The sequence below is a fragment of the Leuresthes tenuis genome, unplaced genomic scaffold (assembly GCF_036924035.1).
Source record: "Leuresthes tenuis unplaced genomic scaffold, fLeuTen1.0.hap1 SCAF_4, whole genome shotgun sequence".
Taxonomy (NCBI): domain Eukaryota; kingdom Metazoa; phylum Chordata; class Actinopteri; order Atheriniformes; family Atherinopsidae; genus Leuresthes; species Leuresthes tenuis.
Window position 1 is genome coordinate 3,912,103 of NW_027325358.1, and position 20,275 is coordinate 3,932,377.

General features: G+C 43.9%; 1 protein-coding gene across 2 annotated transcripts in view; it reads right to left on the bottom strand.

Annotated features, from left to right (window-relative positions):
• The window catches only part of LOC140304940 (endonuclease V-like), a 73,823-nt gene that overhangs the window by 41,292 nt on the left and 12,256 nt on the right, over positions 1-20,275 (bottom strand). For both annotated transcript variants that reach the window (XM_072383730.1, XM_072383731.1), the window contains exons 6-7: positions 16,397-16,465; positions 16,124-16,252 (exon numbers count right to left, since the gene is read on the bottom strand). In XM_072383730.1, coding sequence (XP_072239831.1) covers positions 16,124-16,252; positions 16,397-16,465 — 198 coding nt within the window. The remainder of the gene's footprint in view (positions 1-16,123; positions 16,253-16,396; positions 16,466-20,275) is intronic.

Sequence of the window (20,275 nt, forward strand, 5' to 3'; positions counted from 1 at the left end):
AGTCTGGTTCTGCCAGAGGTTTCTTCCTGGTTCTGGTTCTGCCAGAGGTTTCTTCCTGGTTCTGGTTCTGCCAGAGGTTTCTTCCTGTTAAAGGGAGTCGTTCCTTTCCACAGTCCCTCAGGCTCAGGACGGGAGATTGGACTGAAGACAAGGTTCTGTTGGTTTCCTTAGCTAGGATATTATTTTTGAATTGGCTCCATATTAATTAATTGGATTATGATTACAATGAATTGAATTCCACTTGGCTTGAATTGGACTATATTACTTAAGTGCCTTGAGATGACAATTGTTGTAATCTGGCGCTTTATAAATAAAATTGAATTGAATTGAACTGAATTGAATTGGGAAATTCCGTTAGTTACGTTAAAAAGTTAGTTTTTACCTGCTTTTTAAAAGAGTTAAAGCAGTCCACAGATCCCAGGCTCAGCAGCAGAGTTCCAGAGTCTGGGGCTCACTGTTTCCTTCAGCTCTCAGCCTTGTATGCTGCCCTGATCACATGACCTCATGAACCTGCTGGGGACGTATGGATGTAAAAAGTATACAATGCGTATGCGCCTGAAAGAATAGTTTGTGCTTCCTGTAAAACTCCAGTGCAGCCTCGTTTAAAATGCCTGTATTTCATGGCATAGTGACTTCTACAACACCAGCATCTTTCGGATAACTAGCCTTCTTTAGGGGAGTCCAAGGCCCTATTCTAGTGGAATTCCACCAATAGGAACAAAAAAGTTGATCTTATGGCCTTACAATAGTGGTCTATAAAGAACATCATAATGAATAAACTCTCTAATTAGAAGAAAATGTATGAAGACAGAGACCAACGTGGCACCAAACCAATATAATTGGTTACAAAAACGAATAAAAATCTAACTCCTCGATTATTATGGGCAAGTAGAGCCAATAATATTATATTGTCCGTGTAATTAAAGTTGTTTATTCTCGCCTAAAACAAATCTTAAAGCTGTATTATGTGACAGAAACGAGGCAGCAGTTTATGGCAGAAATAAACAGGGTTACTGTCATCAGTGGAAGGAACCTCTGACCCGGGGGGTGATTTTTTCTGTTGGGAAAACACTCCAGCGGCTGGATTTTGGTGAGTAAACCAGCGTGAGTCTTCACTCCGTGTTTGGTCTGAACGTCGGGATGTTATTTCGCTCTGCTGCTCTGATAGATGGCTAACTCGTCTCCGTGTTTCCTTCCTCGCCACGAGGGTTTTTTCCCCTTTATGGTCACTTTTAAAAGATAATTTACCCTCAAAGGGCCACGTTTGCACTATGCATCCAATTCATCTTCCATCTTAATTCAGCTGCCCTGGTATTAAACTTATCAGGGCCTTGTAGTCATTCTCGGATGGCGGGGATGATGATGATGTATCCCCCCGAGCTGTCGTCCTGGCTTCCCCTTGCTGTAGCTTCTTTATTGTACCTCATCAATCTCTACTTTTGAAAGCAGATTCCCTTTTCAAACGGAACGCTGAGTTAGTTCTTTCTGTCTTTATATTTCCACATTTACGTTCATTTCCGAGCACATTTTCTCATCTTTTTTCTTCTCTGTGGCACTTTCTTTATTCCACAGGAGATAAGTGGTGGGAAGAATCGTCCTCTGAACTAACTCCATGGCAATGTGGGAAAGCAGAGGTAAACAGATGCATACTTTTGGTTCTGCAGGAGATGTTGGTGCATGAACCCTCCCACATAAGCAGAGTTAAGGCTTTGGTCCAGAGGCCTGGGGCAAGTCTTTACTCTCCAGCCCCTCCAAAGGCTCTAAAGCCCTGCAGCTATACCCACTCCCTGGTCCTTTCTAAATCCATCCATCCTTTTTCATATCATTTTCATAATTCTCCTTCTCCCTGGAATTCACCTTTCCTCGCTTTTTAAAAATCCAAACTAAATCCCTTTATCACTCTGTTCAAACTTTTTTCCACCCAGATCTCCTCCTTTTTCTGTCACATTCATCCCATGACTGCTCTTACTTTTCTCTTCAAGTCTCTTCCTGTCTCTCTGTGGAGGTCCACAGTCCAGTGGCTACAGCCCCACAATGTCAGACAACCATATATTAACATTTAAACAGCCTCAGGGCTCAGCGGTGAGCTCTGCTTTAAATCAGTCACATCCTCTTGGAATATTGAGAAAAGTTACAAAACCAACTGGTAGGCGGCACAGGTGTCAGCCTTCATGGATGTTTTCCCTCATCAGTTACCCAAGGTGACTGTTTTAGTGCTGTGTGGGCTTCTCTTTCTCTCAATTTATTTTCTAAAACTTGTCTGTTCCTTGTCTGAACACACTGTCTGGTGCTGCTGTCAGTGTCAACAGGCACAACAGAGCCTCTGGTTTTAGAGATGAACGAATGGGAAAAGTTTTTTGTACTTTCACTGAGCTCAGTTAAGAGTTTATAAAGATTTCATTTGTGAAAAGTTTTCTTTTTTCATCTAAATAAAATGCAAACAAATGCAAAGAAGACATCTCAGGCTGTAAAACTGTCAATCCACCACCTGGTTTAGATTAAATATGTCCAGAAAATGTTTCTTAATGATCAAATGTCTGCAGGACTAATTGCATTTCTGTCGGCCTGAGCTGTACGGTGTGTTCAGGGCTTATTACGGCCTTAATTAACAGGCTAAACAAGCTGGTAAAGGTGGCAACATGGTGTCACCTACACATATGGCAGCTTTGTCAGATACTTTGGTGTCTGTTTTCAATACATCAGATACTCTTGTGGAAACACCAGATATAAAAAGACTGGGCTGTGGAATTTATAGCCACCGGAAACACTCTCTGCAGAAAGTGAGAAACAAGCCTCATTACCTGTGGTTCGTCAAAGGCTGCATTTTAACCCAAATCAAACCTAACAATAAAAGACGTTTCCAATGTTAACTCAATTTCTCCTATTAAGAATTCCTGCTTCGTATTTCTCCGCCATCCCGTTGGATCCCAAAGGCGGACGTCAGTAATGCTCCACATGGAGGTACGGTCAGTAATTAGGTTAAAAGAATATGCAGATTTCAGTGGGTGTGGGAGCAACTGCTTTGGAAGAGTCGTGACGTGTCCACGATGGTGGCAGCTGCACTTTAGACCTTCAAGCTGCATGTAGGGTTTGTACTTTAAAGGACGCCATTAGGAGTCATATTGAAGGGTTTGAAGGAATTACCTCTATGATTGTTTAAGTTGGAGGACTTGGTGGTAATTTCCCGATGGGATTAATAAGCTAAAGGGTAAATGAAGTGTGACACCCAGGGGCTCCTGACTAAAATGCAGCTCAATGTTTCCACGTCTGCTCCCTGTTTGTAACTTAAATGTCATCCGCCTCATCGGTCAATAACAGCCCAACACGTCTCTTTGCGCCTGACTGCGTGCAGCCCACATGCTAACATTTAGAACCATGTGGGCTGAGCGTGCTGTCAGGGCATACAACTGGATCAGTCTCCCTTCTGAAGAACAACACACCAGACCAAGAAGACGAGGAGCAGAATAACAACGGGGAGAATTTGCTTTCAATGTACACGGCCTATCAATGCATGGGAGGCTTTGGCACAGCTGGCCTTAAAGGACGAACTCGATAGAGTCCCAATCAGTTTGTGGACGTGGAAAAGAACATGTTGGCTAAATGTTAGCATGATCATTGTGAGGACAGCTGCTGCACAAAGACACGAGCATGGCGACAGATATCAACCGTATCCTCGGGCAGAAATGGCAGCAAAAACACAAACTACAACACTGTGGGAAAAACACGACATTAATGTTTTGGGTTGAATTCTGTTAGAAAAATTCTCTCAAAATTAGGCTCCGAGTCGCTGGAAACGATTAACACAAAACATTTATTTCTTGCAAGAAAGAGACAAGTCCACACAACCTGTCAGGAAGCTGCTCAGAGTTGTCTCACTAACAAAATGGTGCTATTGCTATTTATATTGTTTATGTTTGCTAGCCACACAATGTTATGGGAAAGGGACGTTCAATGTTATGGGAAAAGGCATTACTGGCCATTTAATGTTATGGGAAGGCGAGTTCAGACAGTCAAAACACTTACAGCTACATTGTATTATGAGAACCAAAAGACAGGAGGAGGCCTCCCCCCATCACAGAAACTCTTATTTTTGCAGCTTTTCTCATAGTATAACTGTATAATTTTTCTAACAAATTCTTTAATCAACATTACTTCCTTAAGCAACAAGCAGCTTTGCTAACGTGTTTGAAAGAAAACAACTTCCTGGTCCTGGTTTCTTTTAAGAGTTGTTGCAGTTATTTGCACCTTTAAATCAATCATCTGTTGATGCACGATGTCCAGGGGATGCAACTGAATCTATAGGGACTTGAAATAGGTTTAATAGGAACAGATTAAAAACTACCCGAGTAAGTCGATGTTAATTAGCAACACGGAAATGTTCTGAAATGTTGAAGAATTCTACAAATTCAAGGCCGACCTTAAACTTATATGTAAATGTGTTTGGCGGATTTTACAATTTACTTAAAAAGACAAAACATTGCAGGTACAATCAAAGCAGCAGAAGCTCGGTACTGAAGTTTCCAAGTTGTGTTACTCCACAGTAAATGTGTGAAGTGCGACTCAGCAGAGAGACAGAAAAGAGCAACATGATGCTGTGAAACCCCATGGAGGATAATTCTTCATATTTAGTGAGTCTCAGTGGTCTCGTGTTGGCACGGCTGAGTGAGCCGTGTTTGTGTTGCTGCAGCAGTGACAACAATCAGAAATACAGTAGCTCTGCAGGCCTGAATAATTCAGACAGGAGGTGGCGTAGCGGGTGGTGGAGGTGCAGATAAATGGATGGAGGGATGGGAGGAGGCAGAGAAAGCACTGTGAAGAAGAAGAAAGCCGGCAATAACAAGAAGTGGAGACAAAGTTGAAGATGTGGGGAGCCACATACGGAGAAAACAAACCTATTTTACTACAGCCTGCCGGTGGGGGTCGGTTATAGTCTTACTCCCACACACTGCAGCACGAGAAAACACAAAACAATAAAACACAAAATCTTCCTGCTCGGGCTTCAATAACTGCACAAAAAACATTCATCAGCAATCCTTCTCCCTTAAACACAAACGCACTGCAGCCTTCCTCCTTCTCCTCAATCTCTTTTATTCTGCACATGCCGGCTCCCTACAGCCCATCACTCACGTTGAAATTCCGTCTGTTTTTGCAATCTGGGAGCACAGCTGTAGAGCTTTCACATTTACTGTCTCCTCACCCAGCGCTGAGGGGATGTAGAGGAACCCAAAATGGAGACTCTTACGGGGGAAACTGTGCACAACCGATATGCAAAGATATGTTTTCAGCACCGCTGGCACCTCAACAATGAGATGCAAGTCAAAACCTCCAGGAAATAGTTTGACATGAAGCCAAAGACCTGAGTTTGTGCACTTGTGAGACCTAATGTTACACAAATGGAACTTAGATGAGGAAGAAGGAAGATAATTAGGGACTTCCGCCCTGTACTTAGCACTCAGACAGAGAGGAGTGTCCTGGCAATAAGCCGATCTAAAGCAGATCCGCAGAGTCCCATTACCAGAGGATGCCTTCCCATCAGTGTGTGGGGAGAGAGGAGGGGTGATAGATTTTAATCAGGATATAATGAGCGATGGACAAATTACGGCAAAAATGAAACACAATGTGCACAATTTAGGGGTCAATTTTAATTATGATGTCATTTAGGTTGTTAGATTAATAAAGATGAGCTAAAGAGAAGAAAACTTCATCTATCCACTGACATGACAAAACCTATTGATAACTGATAAATATGATCAAAGTAAAGCTTTTTTAAAACATTCTCAGCACAGCAAATCTGACAAGAGCAAAGATATTCTTCTTTTAGTCGTTTCCTTCATTTTTCAGGCAGCCAAAGTAAAAGTAAGAAGCTATTTGTTAGCATCGCCCGAGCTGTAGCCACAAAGTCTCCGAATGCCTTCCAGCCCCGAGAGCTGTGATGCTGTGTAAAGTGTAAATAACAACCAGATGTTTTCCTCACAAACCAACATTTTATTCCCAACAAATCAAATGAAACATTTTACTATTTGATGAAAAATATTAGCTCATCTTGACTTGGATGGCAGCGACACATCTCTAAAATCTTGTTTCCCCCCGTGCAGCATCCCTTCTTCTTTTAACAACACCTGTAAACATCTGGGAACTGAGGAGACCAGCTGCTGGACCTTTGGGACAGGACTGCTGTCCCATTCCTGTCTGATAGAGGACTCTAGCTGCTCAGCAGTCCTGGGTCTTCTTTGTTGTAAATCTAAATGTTGTTGAAACATCTGGACTGCAGGCAGGTCGGACTCTTCTTCTACGAAGCCGTGCTGTTGGAATAGATGCAGGATGTGGTTTAACTTTGTCCTGCTGAAATGTGCAAGGCCTTCCCTGAAGAAGTCGTCACCTGGACGGGAGCAGATGTTGCTCTTAAACCCGTTTACACCTTCCAGCACTGATGGAGTCTTTCCAGATGTGCAGGTTTCCAGCTTCATCGGCACCAATGTACTCCCAGAATCCTCTGGTTCTAATGCAGTGCTGCCCGAGGGCCTGAAGATTGATTTTCAGCCGTCTCCCTTCCACACAGATGTCTCCAGATGCTCTGAATCATCAATAATGATTATTGATATCATACAGTGCACATGATGAAATATTTAAAGACTTCCCTTTCTTATGTTGAAGGACATTATTCTGAAATTGCTTTACAGTTTGTTGACACAGCTGAACCTCTGGCCATCTTTAGATTAGAGAGACTCTGTCTCACTAAGGTGCTCTTTTCTGATCGGTTATCAATTAAACCAATTAGTTTTAACATGTTCCTTTAGTACCACTTCCTTCTCCAGCCTGAACACGTGATGCTAATTACGAATAATTAGCATCACTAATTATTTTCACAGCCTTTTTTTGGAAATTGGGTTATTTAATGGTGATACAAAGGTGTTCCTATGGGATGTTGTCCACTCTTCGTGTTCATTTGACCACAAATACTGACTCAGAAGGTGTCCCAGTCATGCTTGGCTGTCGTTTTGTTTTGGTCTCTGAGTCTTAGGTGGGCCGAGCAGGTTTTCCGGAGAGCCTTCGGCGGAGCCTGGATCGCTCCTGCCACCACATCTGTTCCTCATCTGTAAGACGTCCTGATAGGAGCTGCAGGAGCAACCAGACTTCACCAGATCGTCTCACAATCTTTGGGGGTAAATCAGCTCTCTTTATGATTCTACACATAGATCTCCAAGTGTCTCTGACTGCTGCCTTTTCTCTAGTGTCTGCCTTCCTCGCCTGCTCTCCTTTGTCCTGGTTTCCTTTATTCCTGGGTGTTATCCCCGCCATCTATTACCGACAGCCTGCCTGCTCGAGGTAAACAGATGCGACCTCATTCACGGACTTCCACTTCTCACAAGACCTATTTACTCCCTTTGGATTATCTTCCACCATTACGGAGGATCAGTCTAACCCTCTCCCTCCTCCTGCAGAATCCTCAAGTGTCTGGATCCTACCCCGACTAAGCTACCACAACTATTTTAATAAACCTTTCACCCTGTATCCTATTCAGTTTGCAACTGAGTCTGAATTCTTCGATAGCAGGCGTTGGTGGAAGGAATATCCATAAAATCCTGAATCTAATCTCACCTGCAGGTGGTTATGGTCAGAATTTATGAACATGTTTAGGTCTAAAAGTTGCAAAACACACATTATAAACATGTGCAACGTCATGGTTTACACACGTTTTGATATTCATGATTCCTTACATGACATAAACTAACAGCCCAGGGATACACAACCATATTTTACCATATCAAGCACATATTTTATGAAACTCCCACATTCTGAAGAGAATGGGCTGATCATTTACTGTGTGATGTGCAGAGGCCAGTTGGATAAATCGCTTAAAAGTCCTGGTTAGTAGCTGGCAGAATAGTACTGAAAACCATGAATAAATACAAATTTATTTACCTTTCCAAGATATCAACGTTGCAATCAGAAAACTGACCGTCTCACTAATGGAAACAACTGATTAAGGACAACGATTATTATGTAACAGTCACTTCTTTAACACCCCATGTTTTCAGATAAGAAAAACTGGAGAGTAAATGTTCTCCAACAGCTAATTTTCTTGCTATCACCATTAAGCTGTTAGATTTAACCAGCAATCCATTACAACGGCTCCTCATATTATTATTTTGCATCCATTTCCGACTGAGGCAGGCGGCTGGCCAGCTAATTACTGCTGAAGCAGTCTGACAGGATACCAGTAAGTTTGTCAAGGAACATTAGCTTGAAGAAAATTAGGTTTCCGTTCTACTGCTGTGCATTAGAGCCCTTAACTGACTGCCGAAGGAAAGGTGGGAGGGAGCTGGAGATGGGCCTGTTTGGTGGTGTGTGCGTACACTTGTTTGGTGTATCTGTCGAAAACAGGTCTGATCCCAGAGGTCAAAAAAGCACAAACAGGAAGGTTGCCTTACCTCTTGTGTCGGATGGAGAAGTGAAAGTCTTTACTTTTCTCAAATGTGTCCCAATAAAATTATATGGTTTGTCTGCACTTGTTGAAATTTTACAGCTAAAATATGGTAAAAATTGTCTGTTTGATTAGTTAATTTTTTTAGACTAAACTCCTGGTAAACTGGGACACCATAAACAGAAACCTGTGAAATATTGAGGTCAGGTGAAAAAGGCATGTTGACTTATCGGGGGCTCACAACCCGCAGCGGCCAGAGAAGCCGGAAGCGGCCAAAGGGGCGGGGCTTATATGTATAGCAACTAGCAGATATATATAATAATCCATCCATACATCGGTTCCCTCTTTCACCATGGATCGTACTCTGGGCAGCCTTCTTTGTGTTTCTTTGTGTTTGCACTCTGCCGTTTTCCGCTTTTTTCCGCCTTCGGAATCCAGATCGGCCCTAATTGGCTGTCGTCGCGTCACTGCTCATTTGCATAAAGTTGAGCCTTTCTCAACTCTTGAAGCTCACAACACCAGCTTACATTGAAAATGAATGGCAGCTGGCCGCTCACGGCGCTTTTGGTGTGAGCCCCCGGTTAAACCTGTCGGGGAGTCCTGTGGGGGGTGCTCTGGGGGTATGGAGTGCCGGACCCCTTGATAGGGGCTGTTCGGTCTCTGTATGGCCGGTGTCAGAGTTTGGTTCCGCATTGGCGGCAGTAAGTCGGATGTGTTTCCGGTGAGAGTTGGACTCTGTCAGGGCTGCCCTTTTGTCACAGATTCTGTTCATAATTTTTATGAATTTCTAGGTGCAGTCAGGGCATTGAGGGAGTCCGGTTTGGCGACCTCAGAATCGGGTTTCTGCTTTTTGCAGATGATGTGGTTCTGTTAGCGTCGTCGGACCGTGATCTTCAGCTCTCACTGGAGCGGTTCGCAGCCGAGTGTGAAGCGGCTGGGATGAGAATCAGCGCCTCCAAACCCAAGACCATGGTCCTCAGCCGGAAAAGGGTGGAATGTCCTCTCCAGGTTGGGAACGAGATCCTTCCCCAAGTCGAGGAGTTCAAGTATCTCGGGGTATGGTTCACAGTGAGGGACGAATGGAGCGGGAGATTGACAGGAGGATCGGTGCTCTGCACCTGCCTGTTGTGGTGAAGAAGGAGCTGAGCTCTCAATTTACCGGTCAATCTACGTTCCTATCCTCACCTATGGTCACGAGCTGTGGGTAGAGACCAAAAGAACGAGATTGTGAATACAAGCGGCCGAAATAGGCTTCCTCCGCAGGGTGTCTGGGCTCTTCCTTAGAGATAGGGTGAGAAGCTCAGTCATCCGGGAGGGGCTCGGAGTAGAACCGCTGCTCCTCCGCATTGAGAGGAGCCAGATGAGGTGGCATCTGGTTAGGATGCCCCCTGGACGCCTCCCTGGTGAGGTGTTCCGGGCCCGTCCCACTGGGAGGAGACCCGGGGAAGACCCAGGACACGTTGGAGAGACTATGTCTCTCGGCTGGCCTGGGAACGCCTCGGGGTCCCTCTGGAAGAGCTGGAGGAAGCGGCCGGGGACAGAGACGCCTGGCTTTCTCTGCTCAAGACCCCCGGAGAAGCGGCAGATAATGGATGGATGGATGGACTTAAACCTGTAAAAGCAGTAAAACTTGGATCTAACGATGTCATCATGTACAAACCAGAGCCCAACAACTCCAAAACCCCCCAAAATTTGTATTTTCTATCTGAACAATGCACCTCGCTTAGAGCTTCATGTCTTTTTGATCTACTAAAAGTCCCAAACGTCCACAAAGTTTCATATAAATTGATAAAAAAAAGATCCGCCTGGAACATGTCGCAGTATGGAGTGATGCAGGAAAGCCAACAACAGATCCTTCACAAACGAAGGATTGAAAAGGTGAATCGTGTTATTCTGAGGCTTGCAGTTAAATCTGTCAACATGCGGTCAACATTACTCCGAGCTTGACGTCATCTTTGCTAATCAGAGCTAACAAGTCCCACAGAAGTCAGTCGCACCTCAGATGATGGCGACGCTCGATCTGAGCGAAGCGAAGTTCTGAGACACTAGTTTCTACCAGACAAGAGCCCAGGGATTAGATTCGTCATCTCAGATCTGACATGTGAGCTTCCCCTTTCTGCCCTCTGCTTGTTGCTCTCGCTGTCATGGTGACTGCAGAGGATGGGCTGAGGCAGATGCCCGCTTGCCTCTGACTTTCATCACATGTTTAAGCGTGAGACGCTGAAGCAGTGTGAGAATTTAATGGTGTGAGGGAGCACAACTGAGGCGGGGTGTGAATTGGCTCCCAGTGTGTTTCAGTCATCTTGCTATGAGATTCTGCTGCAGTGCATTCACACATCAGCCGTCACTGCAGAATCCAACCGTGATGATGTCATCTATTCCTTTCAACTTTCTCTTTCTGAACCCCTCGGGATGTGGGGGCGGGGTTTATTTAATTTGAAGGTGAGAGGATTTTATCAGAAAGTAAAAAGGTTCATCTGCTCTTACCCATCTCTATGGGGAGAACCCAGAAACAAGCTCTCAATAAGCTGATAGAGACTACCAGAACACTGATAATTAGATGGGCACATTTCTCATATACCAGCATTTTTTCACCTCTGGAGAAGAATGATGTAATACAAATACAGGCAGTACGTTCATAATCCAGCACAACAGCATCACTCCTTTATTTGGTTAATCCCCAATTCAAAATTAAGCGGAAAGACATTAAAAAAGAGAATAAATAGAAAGTAGAGGTGTCCAGCTTTCCATTATAAGACGCATTAACATGTTGTTAACTCTAGAATTATATATTTCCAAACAGAAGGCTGGGATTTGATGATGAGAATCAAAATAATTCAGCAGTTCACAGCACAGACAAACAAATACTTATGATTCAAACACGGTTTGTGTCCCAAAATAAAGAAATCTCTGATATGACACAAACAGCTTTGAAACAAAAGTCAATTCCTGACATTTTTGGCAACTTTTTCCCAGACAAAGAGAGCATTTCTAAGAGAAATACATGGCACCAACAAGAGAGCTGCTGGTGGAAACAATGGAAAGGGAAGATATTAGATAAGTGGACAAATGCACCCAGAAAACATTTCCTAGTGATACTGGACTGAAAATGTATAGATTAAACTCAGTCGTTATACTTTGGAAGCTTCCTCTAAAGAAAGTAGCTGCAGGACTAACTTCAACAGTCAAAATTAAAACACAGAGAGCTGCAGGGATGTTCGACACAACTCAAAGCTAAAGGGAAAACAGGGGAGTATGGACTTGTCTGGACCGTCCATGCTCCATCTTCACAGCAGCACTCCCCACAGTGACCTGACCTACATGTTTAAAGGCAGCGCCTTGTTAACCTGAACATCACTGACTGAGAAAATGGAGCAACAGGAACAAATTAAAGAGCAAATACCGGTGATTTTATGTCAAACATGTCGGGGATGTAGGCATGTGAGACGGGAGCTGAAGCAGATGAAGCGTACAGACAAAATAAACCTGGAGTCGCTGCCAAATCAAAGATGCAGATGGGTGAGAAATTCAAAGAAAACTTGGAGAAAAAATCAGGAAAAATGCAGGTGGATGAAAATGTTGTCAGTTATCAACCCAAAATGTCAAAGCAACACTACAGATGTTTGTAAACCTTAAAACCGTGCGTCTGCCTTGTCCCATTCATCCATTTTCTATACCTGCTTAATTCAGCTGTAGGCTTGAGCCTGTCCTCACTGTGGATGGCTTCCTTTGATGCTACTTTATTTCCATCCCCGGTGAAGAATGCAAAAAGAGGAGCAACTCCCTGGTGCCTGTATGATGGCCACATCTGGCCCATGTATTTGAAACACAAGAACACCCTGAACAGGTCGTCGGTCCATCACAGGGCCACACAGAGACAAACGACCACACTCACTCCTCGGGACAATTTAGTGACACCAGTTAACCGAACCTAACTGTTTTTGGACGGTGGGAGGAAGCCGGAGTACCGGAGAGAACCCACGAATACCCCGGGAGAATATTCAAACTCCCCACAGATCGAACCTGGAACCCTTTGTGCTCCACAACGTTTTGCTTTACATTCGTGGTTTTTGCTTTGATGACATTTTTGTGGCCTAAACCTGTGCAGGACTCACAGAGATTTGTGTCTATGACAGTGGTGGCGTTACATCCCACAACTGTAGGGGGAGCCAAAGAGCAGAAAATGAAGGACCAACTTCGTCACAAGTCGGGTGGGAGGGGAACACCGATGTTTTACAGTAACTTTAGAAAAGGCCAGGCTGGAGTTTAGGACCTCCTGGGAAAAGACTTGATGGCAGCATCTGTCTCTCCAGAACTCCAACATCCAGCTCTGCATCAGTGGTACCTTCACCCAGATGAAGCCCTCCATGCCATGGACTCTGATGCAGCCCCACACCATCACAGACGCTGGCTTTAAACCTTCCTCTGAGAACAGCCTGGATGCTCTTTCTCAGCAGTTTCCCCAGAAGCAGCTGAAACGTGGACTCATCTGCCCACAGAACACGTGTCCACTGTCTTTCTGTCCCTCTGAGATGAGCTGGAGTCCAGAGAACTGGGCCGTGGTTCTGCTCAGAGCTGATATATGGCTTCCTCCTGGTGTGATGCAGCTTCAGCTCACATTTCTGGATGCAGCCGTGGACTGTGTTGAGTGAAAATGCTTTTCCCAGCTCCTCCTGAGCCCATGTGGCTGTATGGATCATGGTGGCCTGACGGTTTCTCCTGCAGTGCTGCCTGAGGGCTCCGAGCTCATCCAACAGGGGTTTCTGTCCTTGGCCTTTCCACACTGAGATTTCCCCACTCTTTTCACAATATTCTGCTCTGTAGATGCTGAAAGACCAAAATTCTTTACAATCTTGCATTTAGAAATATTGCTTGAGCTGATTCTCTGATAAAGTGGTGAGTCATGAGCCAATCTTTTGGTGGATGATCCTTTTATACCCGATGATGACATCCTCACCTCTCACCAGTTAATCTGTAAAATCTTCCAGAAAGATGTAAAAACTTGAATATATTGAGAACACTGAGAGTTACCTTTTTGCACTTGTACTTTACAAATTAGAGTTTTCATTGCATTTAACAGAATACTGTAACTCATCTGTTCTAATCTTAAGTGAACCTGCTCCAATCTTGCCATTTCCAATGCAATTTTTCTCTCCTGAACAGATCTATCTGCTCTTCTGTTATCACCTCCACTGCTTTTCTGCTTGTTGCAAGCCTCAGACACATCAGTGAGAGAGAAACCCAAGGTTAGTTCTGACCACGACAGGCACCTTAACTGCACCCGTGATGGCATGTTTTTGCTGTGATGTCGGCAGTGAAGAGGATGGAAAACATCAACAGAACAAGTGAACGCAGGAGACAGAAAAAGGGACGAGAATGTCAAAGAATAAAAGAGGGACAGCTGGACAGAGGAAAGATAAATAGGAAGGTGAGAGTGTCCCTGGTTCTGATGTCCACATCCAGTTCCCGCTGCCTCCCAGCAGCTAAAACACATCACACTTTGATGAAATAAACACACACAGGAGGGGTGAGTTAGGCCCTGCTTCTGCAGCTCCCTTGGTGAAAAACTGATTTTGAGGTGTATTTGTGTGTGTTTGTGTGTGTGTTTTCTGTGCTGGATGCTAGAACAGCAGCAGCACAGCGCAGCCTAGTGGCAGGAAGGAAAACAGCCCGAGGCACGAGGAGGAATTATTCAAGCTTGGGTTTTTCTACTTTAAATCAGCTCGTTGGGGTTTGGAGAAACTTTTTAAGGCTTTTTGTTTCAGCAGAAAGATGCCAAATCTATTGTGGCTCATTTGACTGTAAAGTCATGAAAGCTGTTGTTGGCTTCTTCTTCTTCTACACACTCATTGTTTCAAAGATCTTACCTGCTGGGTCCGGCCTATTAAAGCTTGGCAAAATGAGGAAGAGACACTAAAAGATTCTGAGGTCTTAATTGCCACCAGTGGGCAACAGTTTTGTTTAATGGGCTGCCTTAAACTCTTGCAGCCCGCGGTTCCGCGTAGAAAAAAAGATAAGAATCCACTTAACCTCTCTCACATTTTTCCTTCAGGCTTGCTTAAAGAAGCCTTTGAACCACCTGAGTGGGCTCATATTTGCGGTTTTGATCATAGAGTCGAGCAGAACAACATTTAGCGGCTTCAGACATGATACGATGCACCTGAAAACATCTCTTCACTGCAAAGCGAGACCCGCGTTGCCATGGTAACGGCACATAAAAACGCAGCAGCCAGTCGATGTCCCATGTACTCTGCTGTTTGTCAGCTTTTTAATGACATTACTCATGACTGCTTAACACAGAATTACACTTTCAGAGCTTCTCTGCCTGGCTGTGCTGGAGGCCGAGGAGGACAAGAGTTCACTTTTGACTTGAGAATATTCAGTTTCAGGTAAATTAAGCGCAGTGGATGAGATTAGGGGTGGAAATCAGAGACTGTTGGCTCATCTAATTGGGCTAATTTGTGCTTCCTTGTTTCCTCCATCACCCGGAAATCATTCACAGCAAAACATGTTGAAGGCTTATCAGGCTTATCAAAGGATATAATGCAGCTGCATGTCTGAAATGTAAATGTAATTTATTTCTACAGCCCTTTACAACACTCCATTTCGGTACCAAAGTGCTTTACAGCAGATAATAAATAAATAGAATAAATAAAAAGAATAAGTACAAAGCAATAAAATAACAGTAAACGCAATAAAATACAGCAAAATTGAATAAGATAATATAAAAGTGTCACCAGACTACTGGGTATTAAAAGCCATCTGAAATAAGTATGTTTATAGCCTAGATTTAAAGAGGCCCAGGTCAGAAATAAGATGCATCTCGGGGGGGGGGCTTATTCCAGAGCCTGGGGGCAGCAGCAGAAAAGGCTCGGTCACCCCAGGGCTTTTATTTTGACCTGAACACTTCCAACAAAAGTTGATTTGTTGACCTCAGAGCTCTGCCAGGGTTACAGTTAAAAGCTCAGATAAATACGATGGGGTGAGGCCGTTAAGAGCTTTAAAAACAAACTTTAAAAGTTTAAAATCAGTTCTATAAAGGACAGGAAGCCAATGAAGGGAGTTAAGAACAGGAGTGATGTGCACAGGTCTGTTAGTGTTGGTTAAAAGACGGGAAGCAGCAGCATTTTGCACCAGTTGAAGGCGACTGAGAGAAGTCTGGGAGACGCCGACATCAAGTCCATTTCAGTCGTCTAACCTTGAACTTATTAGGGCAGGGATGGCTTTCTCAAGATCGTGAAAGGGGCGTGGCATGTTAATCCTCCGCTTTAACGTGGTTAACAGCAGATATAAAGTCAGATACAGCAGCAGTATGGCTCATGTACTCCATATACTGGAAGGAATCTGTCAGGCAGAATAATCGTCAGCATCACATTACATCTTTGTCACACTCGTTGCTGACAGATGTTTTTGTCTCTCGCACCTTTCTCTGCATTTGTGGTGGAATCTAAAAAAAATTCCCACAGCTTCAGAAGGTCCCTAATTTGGCTTCCTACTTTTGATCCCTCCACTTCTACTCGTCTCGCAGGCCGTGCTGCGAAGAAGCGGCAAACAGCATGATGCTCGCATCGCCTCGCTTAACAGCAGGACGCCGACACACAAGCACCACTCGCTCTGCCTCACAGCTTCCACTGATCACAGAGAAGCGCCTGCCTTTTCCACCTGATTGGAGGATGTACTGCTGCAGTGTGTGCGTACCTGTCTGATGGGCTCAGGTACCCGGTAGCGGCAGCACGAGTGTGTGAGGCGGACAGCTGTGTCCAGACTGATCTTGTGGCCCACAGACACATAAACCGGCTTTGAGCTCCTGTCAGAGCTTCGCAGCGCCTGAATGCAAAGACAGAAGTTAACTTATCAGCAATTATTTGCGACCGAGCTCATCCTAAAATAACTTCTGGCAGGGTATGAGTTCTCTGGAATCGGCCACAACAAAAACGCTTCTACTTTTTGTGCATCTGCCCTTTGGCCCACCTTTCCCAGCACTTTGCCTGAATCAGCTGTGAGTGGGAAGCTGTCTCCTCCTTTGTGCAAAGCAGCAATCTGCAAAGGTAAAGAAAACAGCAAAGATTAACAGCATGCCACTCTCTGCACTTTCTCTTTAACCTCCGAGTGACACGACTTTAAAGCCCAATTGAAGACGTGCCTCAGAATGTGAAAACTACTCTTTTTGAAAGGATGGCTTTGACTAACAAACTGCAGTAATACTCGCTCCCGCTGACCCCATCAAAGAAAGGGAAAATTGATATATAATTCAGCTCTGACAGCTTTATCACGACTTCTGGCTTTTATTATAAAATGCCCTTGTATCTGTCATTAATGAACAGAAAAAAGATCTGTTGAAAATGATGCTGAGAGCCACGTGTTGCATCATCCGCATGGAAACTGAAAGCTGCTGCAAGGTGAGCCAGGAACGGACGTCTGCATGTTGGAAAACTGACGCAGAACATAGATCACATGCATGTTCGGGGGCAGCCTCATAAATATGTGGAGCAGTCTGAGCTGTGGGCTGCTCTTGGTTCTGTTGGTATCGTTGTTGGTCCTTTAGCTTTTCTCTGCTGTGGCAAAGACAGTTACTTCTTTGCTGTTTATTAGTTTTTGGCATATTTGTTGTGAAATTGGCTGTTTTCGACCGGCTCAAGATAACTTTCAACAAATCCTCTTTCTGGAGTCTGTCTGGTTGGATTCCTCCGATAATGTTTAAAACTCTTATGTGACGTTTTAGGGTTGCAATTTCAGTGTAAAAAAAAAAAACTTTAAACAATCCATCACAGCCACCTAAAACTCAGGGTTTTTAACGGCTTGTTCCTTAAATTTAAAGAAAATTTCAGATAATTCTTTACAAATATGCTTTATAGCTAAGTTACACAGCAACCGTGTCAAAATCTAGGGTTAGAAATTTGTGATCAGCCTTGTAACTACGAGGCTGTTTCTCTGCGTTTTTCTAACACTTACCATCTGTTTTTGTGTCATATCAACCAAAGCTTGTATGTTAATTCTAAAGTAAAGTAAAACATCAGGAGTTGCAGTTAAAGAACAAAAGTTAACAGGAAGAAAGAAGAAAAATCTCAAGTAAAATTAGTCCCAACCTCTCGCAGGAAAGGTCAAACACATCGTCCTTTAAAGTTGTCATGATGGTGACATTTAATGCAACGTTAACATGCTGCTAAACCAAAGGAAATGAGAGAGTAAAACATAGTGATGGAGAAAGAGACATTAAATACTAACATTAGTTAAAAGAATATACTGTATGAGCAGCTGTTGAATAGGTGTAACTTTATCCTTAATAAATTACCTTTAAAATAGGACACGACCAAATGAAACATTCATAAATGTCAGGATCGTTGGTGCGAGGAAGGTAGGAAAAACTCAAAAGGTTTATTCCCAAAGACAAAAGGTCAGAACATAGGACTGATCCGGATATCAAAAATACTAAGTGTTAGTAAAACAAAACAAGACAATGAAAACTGTGGCTATGAATGAACAAATAAACTATGACACTGTGAGGCAAAACCAGACTTAGCTTTTCTTGACTGTGACATGAAGGGAAAGTGAGGAAAGACTGGGACTGAACCTGGAAACTAAATGCTGTGGGGAAGTGACTGGTGATGATGGGCAGCTGTGGGAACCTAACGTGACCTGAAGCCTGAAAACATAACCAGAAACACAACAAATGACCTGAAAATAAGAATATTAAAACATAAACTGTGGCCCAAAGCTGCTTTTATAAATTAAACGTCATGCAGCAGCTTGCTGCCTGCAGTAGAAACCTGAAAGTCTTCATTTAAGGATGATAAACTCAGAGTAACTGGAGCAAATAGACCACCTATTCTTTCTATAGGAGCTAAAGTTTGGCTCTCACAGTCAAAGAGACATTACAAAGTCAGCTGTAGTGACGTGGGCTGCTGTTGACAGGTGCACTGTGGGTTAGGGGCCAAAGCGATGAAAGGAGTTTAGCTGCCGTGATGGATGGAGTGTCTGCTCCACTATGACTGATTACAGCAAGTAGCCAGCAGGGAGACAGGAGGGGCCGCACAGAGCCTCCATTCCCAGCTGGGATGAGGCCAACAGTGCGTGAGATGGAGGGCGGTTTGGCTGCTCTGATGCCAGAACGCAACAGAAGTCAGAAACACAGAGTCAGTGATCAATAACACACTAGTTTGAATTATAGCCAAGGCGATCAGTCAGATAGAGAAACAAAGGTGAGAGAAGGTGAGGGAGGGGATAGGGTAGGAAGGGAGGGAAGATCAACTAAAAGTTTGAAGAAAAAGAGGAGAAAAGTGCAGGGGATGTAAGATCTGAAGGACTCTGAAGCCAAAGGGAATCACAGGTGTGTTGAAGACGCACTTCCGGAGAAGTTCAGTCGTCTTTCATCCTGCTATGTCGCAGTTTCAGACAAGAAAAAAGCTATGCTTTACGCTTTTATGCCGCCTCAGAAACCTTAAATTCAGAAGCGAAGCAACGCAGAGCAAATGGAGAACAGGTGGAGACGCACTGATACGGCAACAGACACTTCAATGGGATGTAAAGGACACGTCATTTGATCTGTTACTCAGACTTTTTCCTCAGTTTGCAGCTTATTTCAGGTATCTGAACAAATTCTTCAAACAGAGCAGAGATGAGGGCACATCCCTCGTGTCTGTTGTTAATGGAGTATTCCAGTCAGCAATTAAGAGGCAGCAGACTTCAAACCACTCAACACATTCTCAATTCAAACTCATCAAGAGCCTTTCGCGTCAGTTTCTAACACACCGGGTACCGAGCGTGGAAGCATTACAGTCACTGAGCGAGATCCGGTAAAACTTAATGTATTTTCTACACGCAAGAGCTAATTTTCCTGAAATCTGGATGGGGGCCTGTTAGCTAATATCCCACAAAGCACTCAGCAATTCAGTGTGTGTCTGTAGATGAGTTACAAAGAGCATCAGACGGTGACGATTACACCAATATGGACTGGGAGGGGAGCTCTAAAATTTCACTGCAACTGACCCCAAACATGGAGCGGTATCATCCAAATCTATCCGACAGCAGCAAGAAACGGGAGGCTGCTATTTGGACAGGCATTGTTTAAGTGGATATGTGCGGCTCTATCCTCGGGGTTAACCATGTCTGCGTAAATCAGGATCAATTACCTCACGTGGCAGAGAGGAGATCATTTTTTCTGACGCCAAAGCCACCGACGCTAATTGCGGGAGATGGAGACACTGCTTCAGAGAATTGGATTAGCATGTATTAGCAGGCGGTGCATCATCTGGATCAGATGCTGGTTGGCTGTTCACATTGGCTCACTTGGAAACTCTGGATCTGCACTCAGCTTTCCAGGAAATGCTCATTACGTCTGCGATTATCATCTCAGATTAAAACTGTAAAGATTCTGCATATTCCGCCGCTTCCTCATTTTCCCCTCAGACCAAAAGATAAGAGCATTTAAGTGTGAGCGCCTGGAGGCTTAACTCACACAAACTCCATGAAATCTTGCCGATAAATGCATTTTTAAGTCCTCTTGTGAGGAAAAAACCCCAAACTCCCCTGTTCTCCATCCAGCCTGATGCTCGCTCGTCAGGTAGATCTTAGACTTAATTAGTTTTTGTTCTTCCCACTGAGGCTCCAGACTGAAACAAAGCAAACATTTGCATATTAATGACATCTAGATTTTGCCGTCCCACTGGCATACTTTCACCAATATAGATATTTGTTTCAGCTTGATTAGTATTCAGATCAGGAGGACTCGGTTTGCCATAAAAGTCAAAGCAACACAAACGCATGTGACTGTGAATTCACACGAAGAGATTCTGTCCTTCGCTTTTTAACATGAAGCGAATACACTTTCAAAACTTAAATAATTCATCTGCC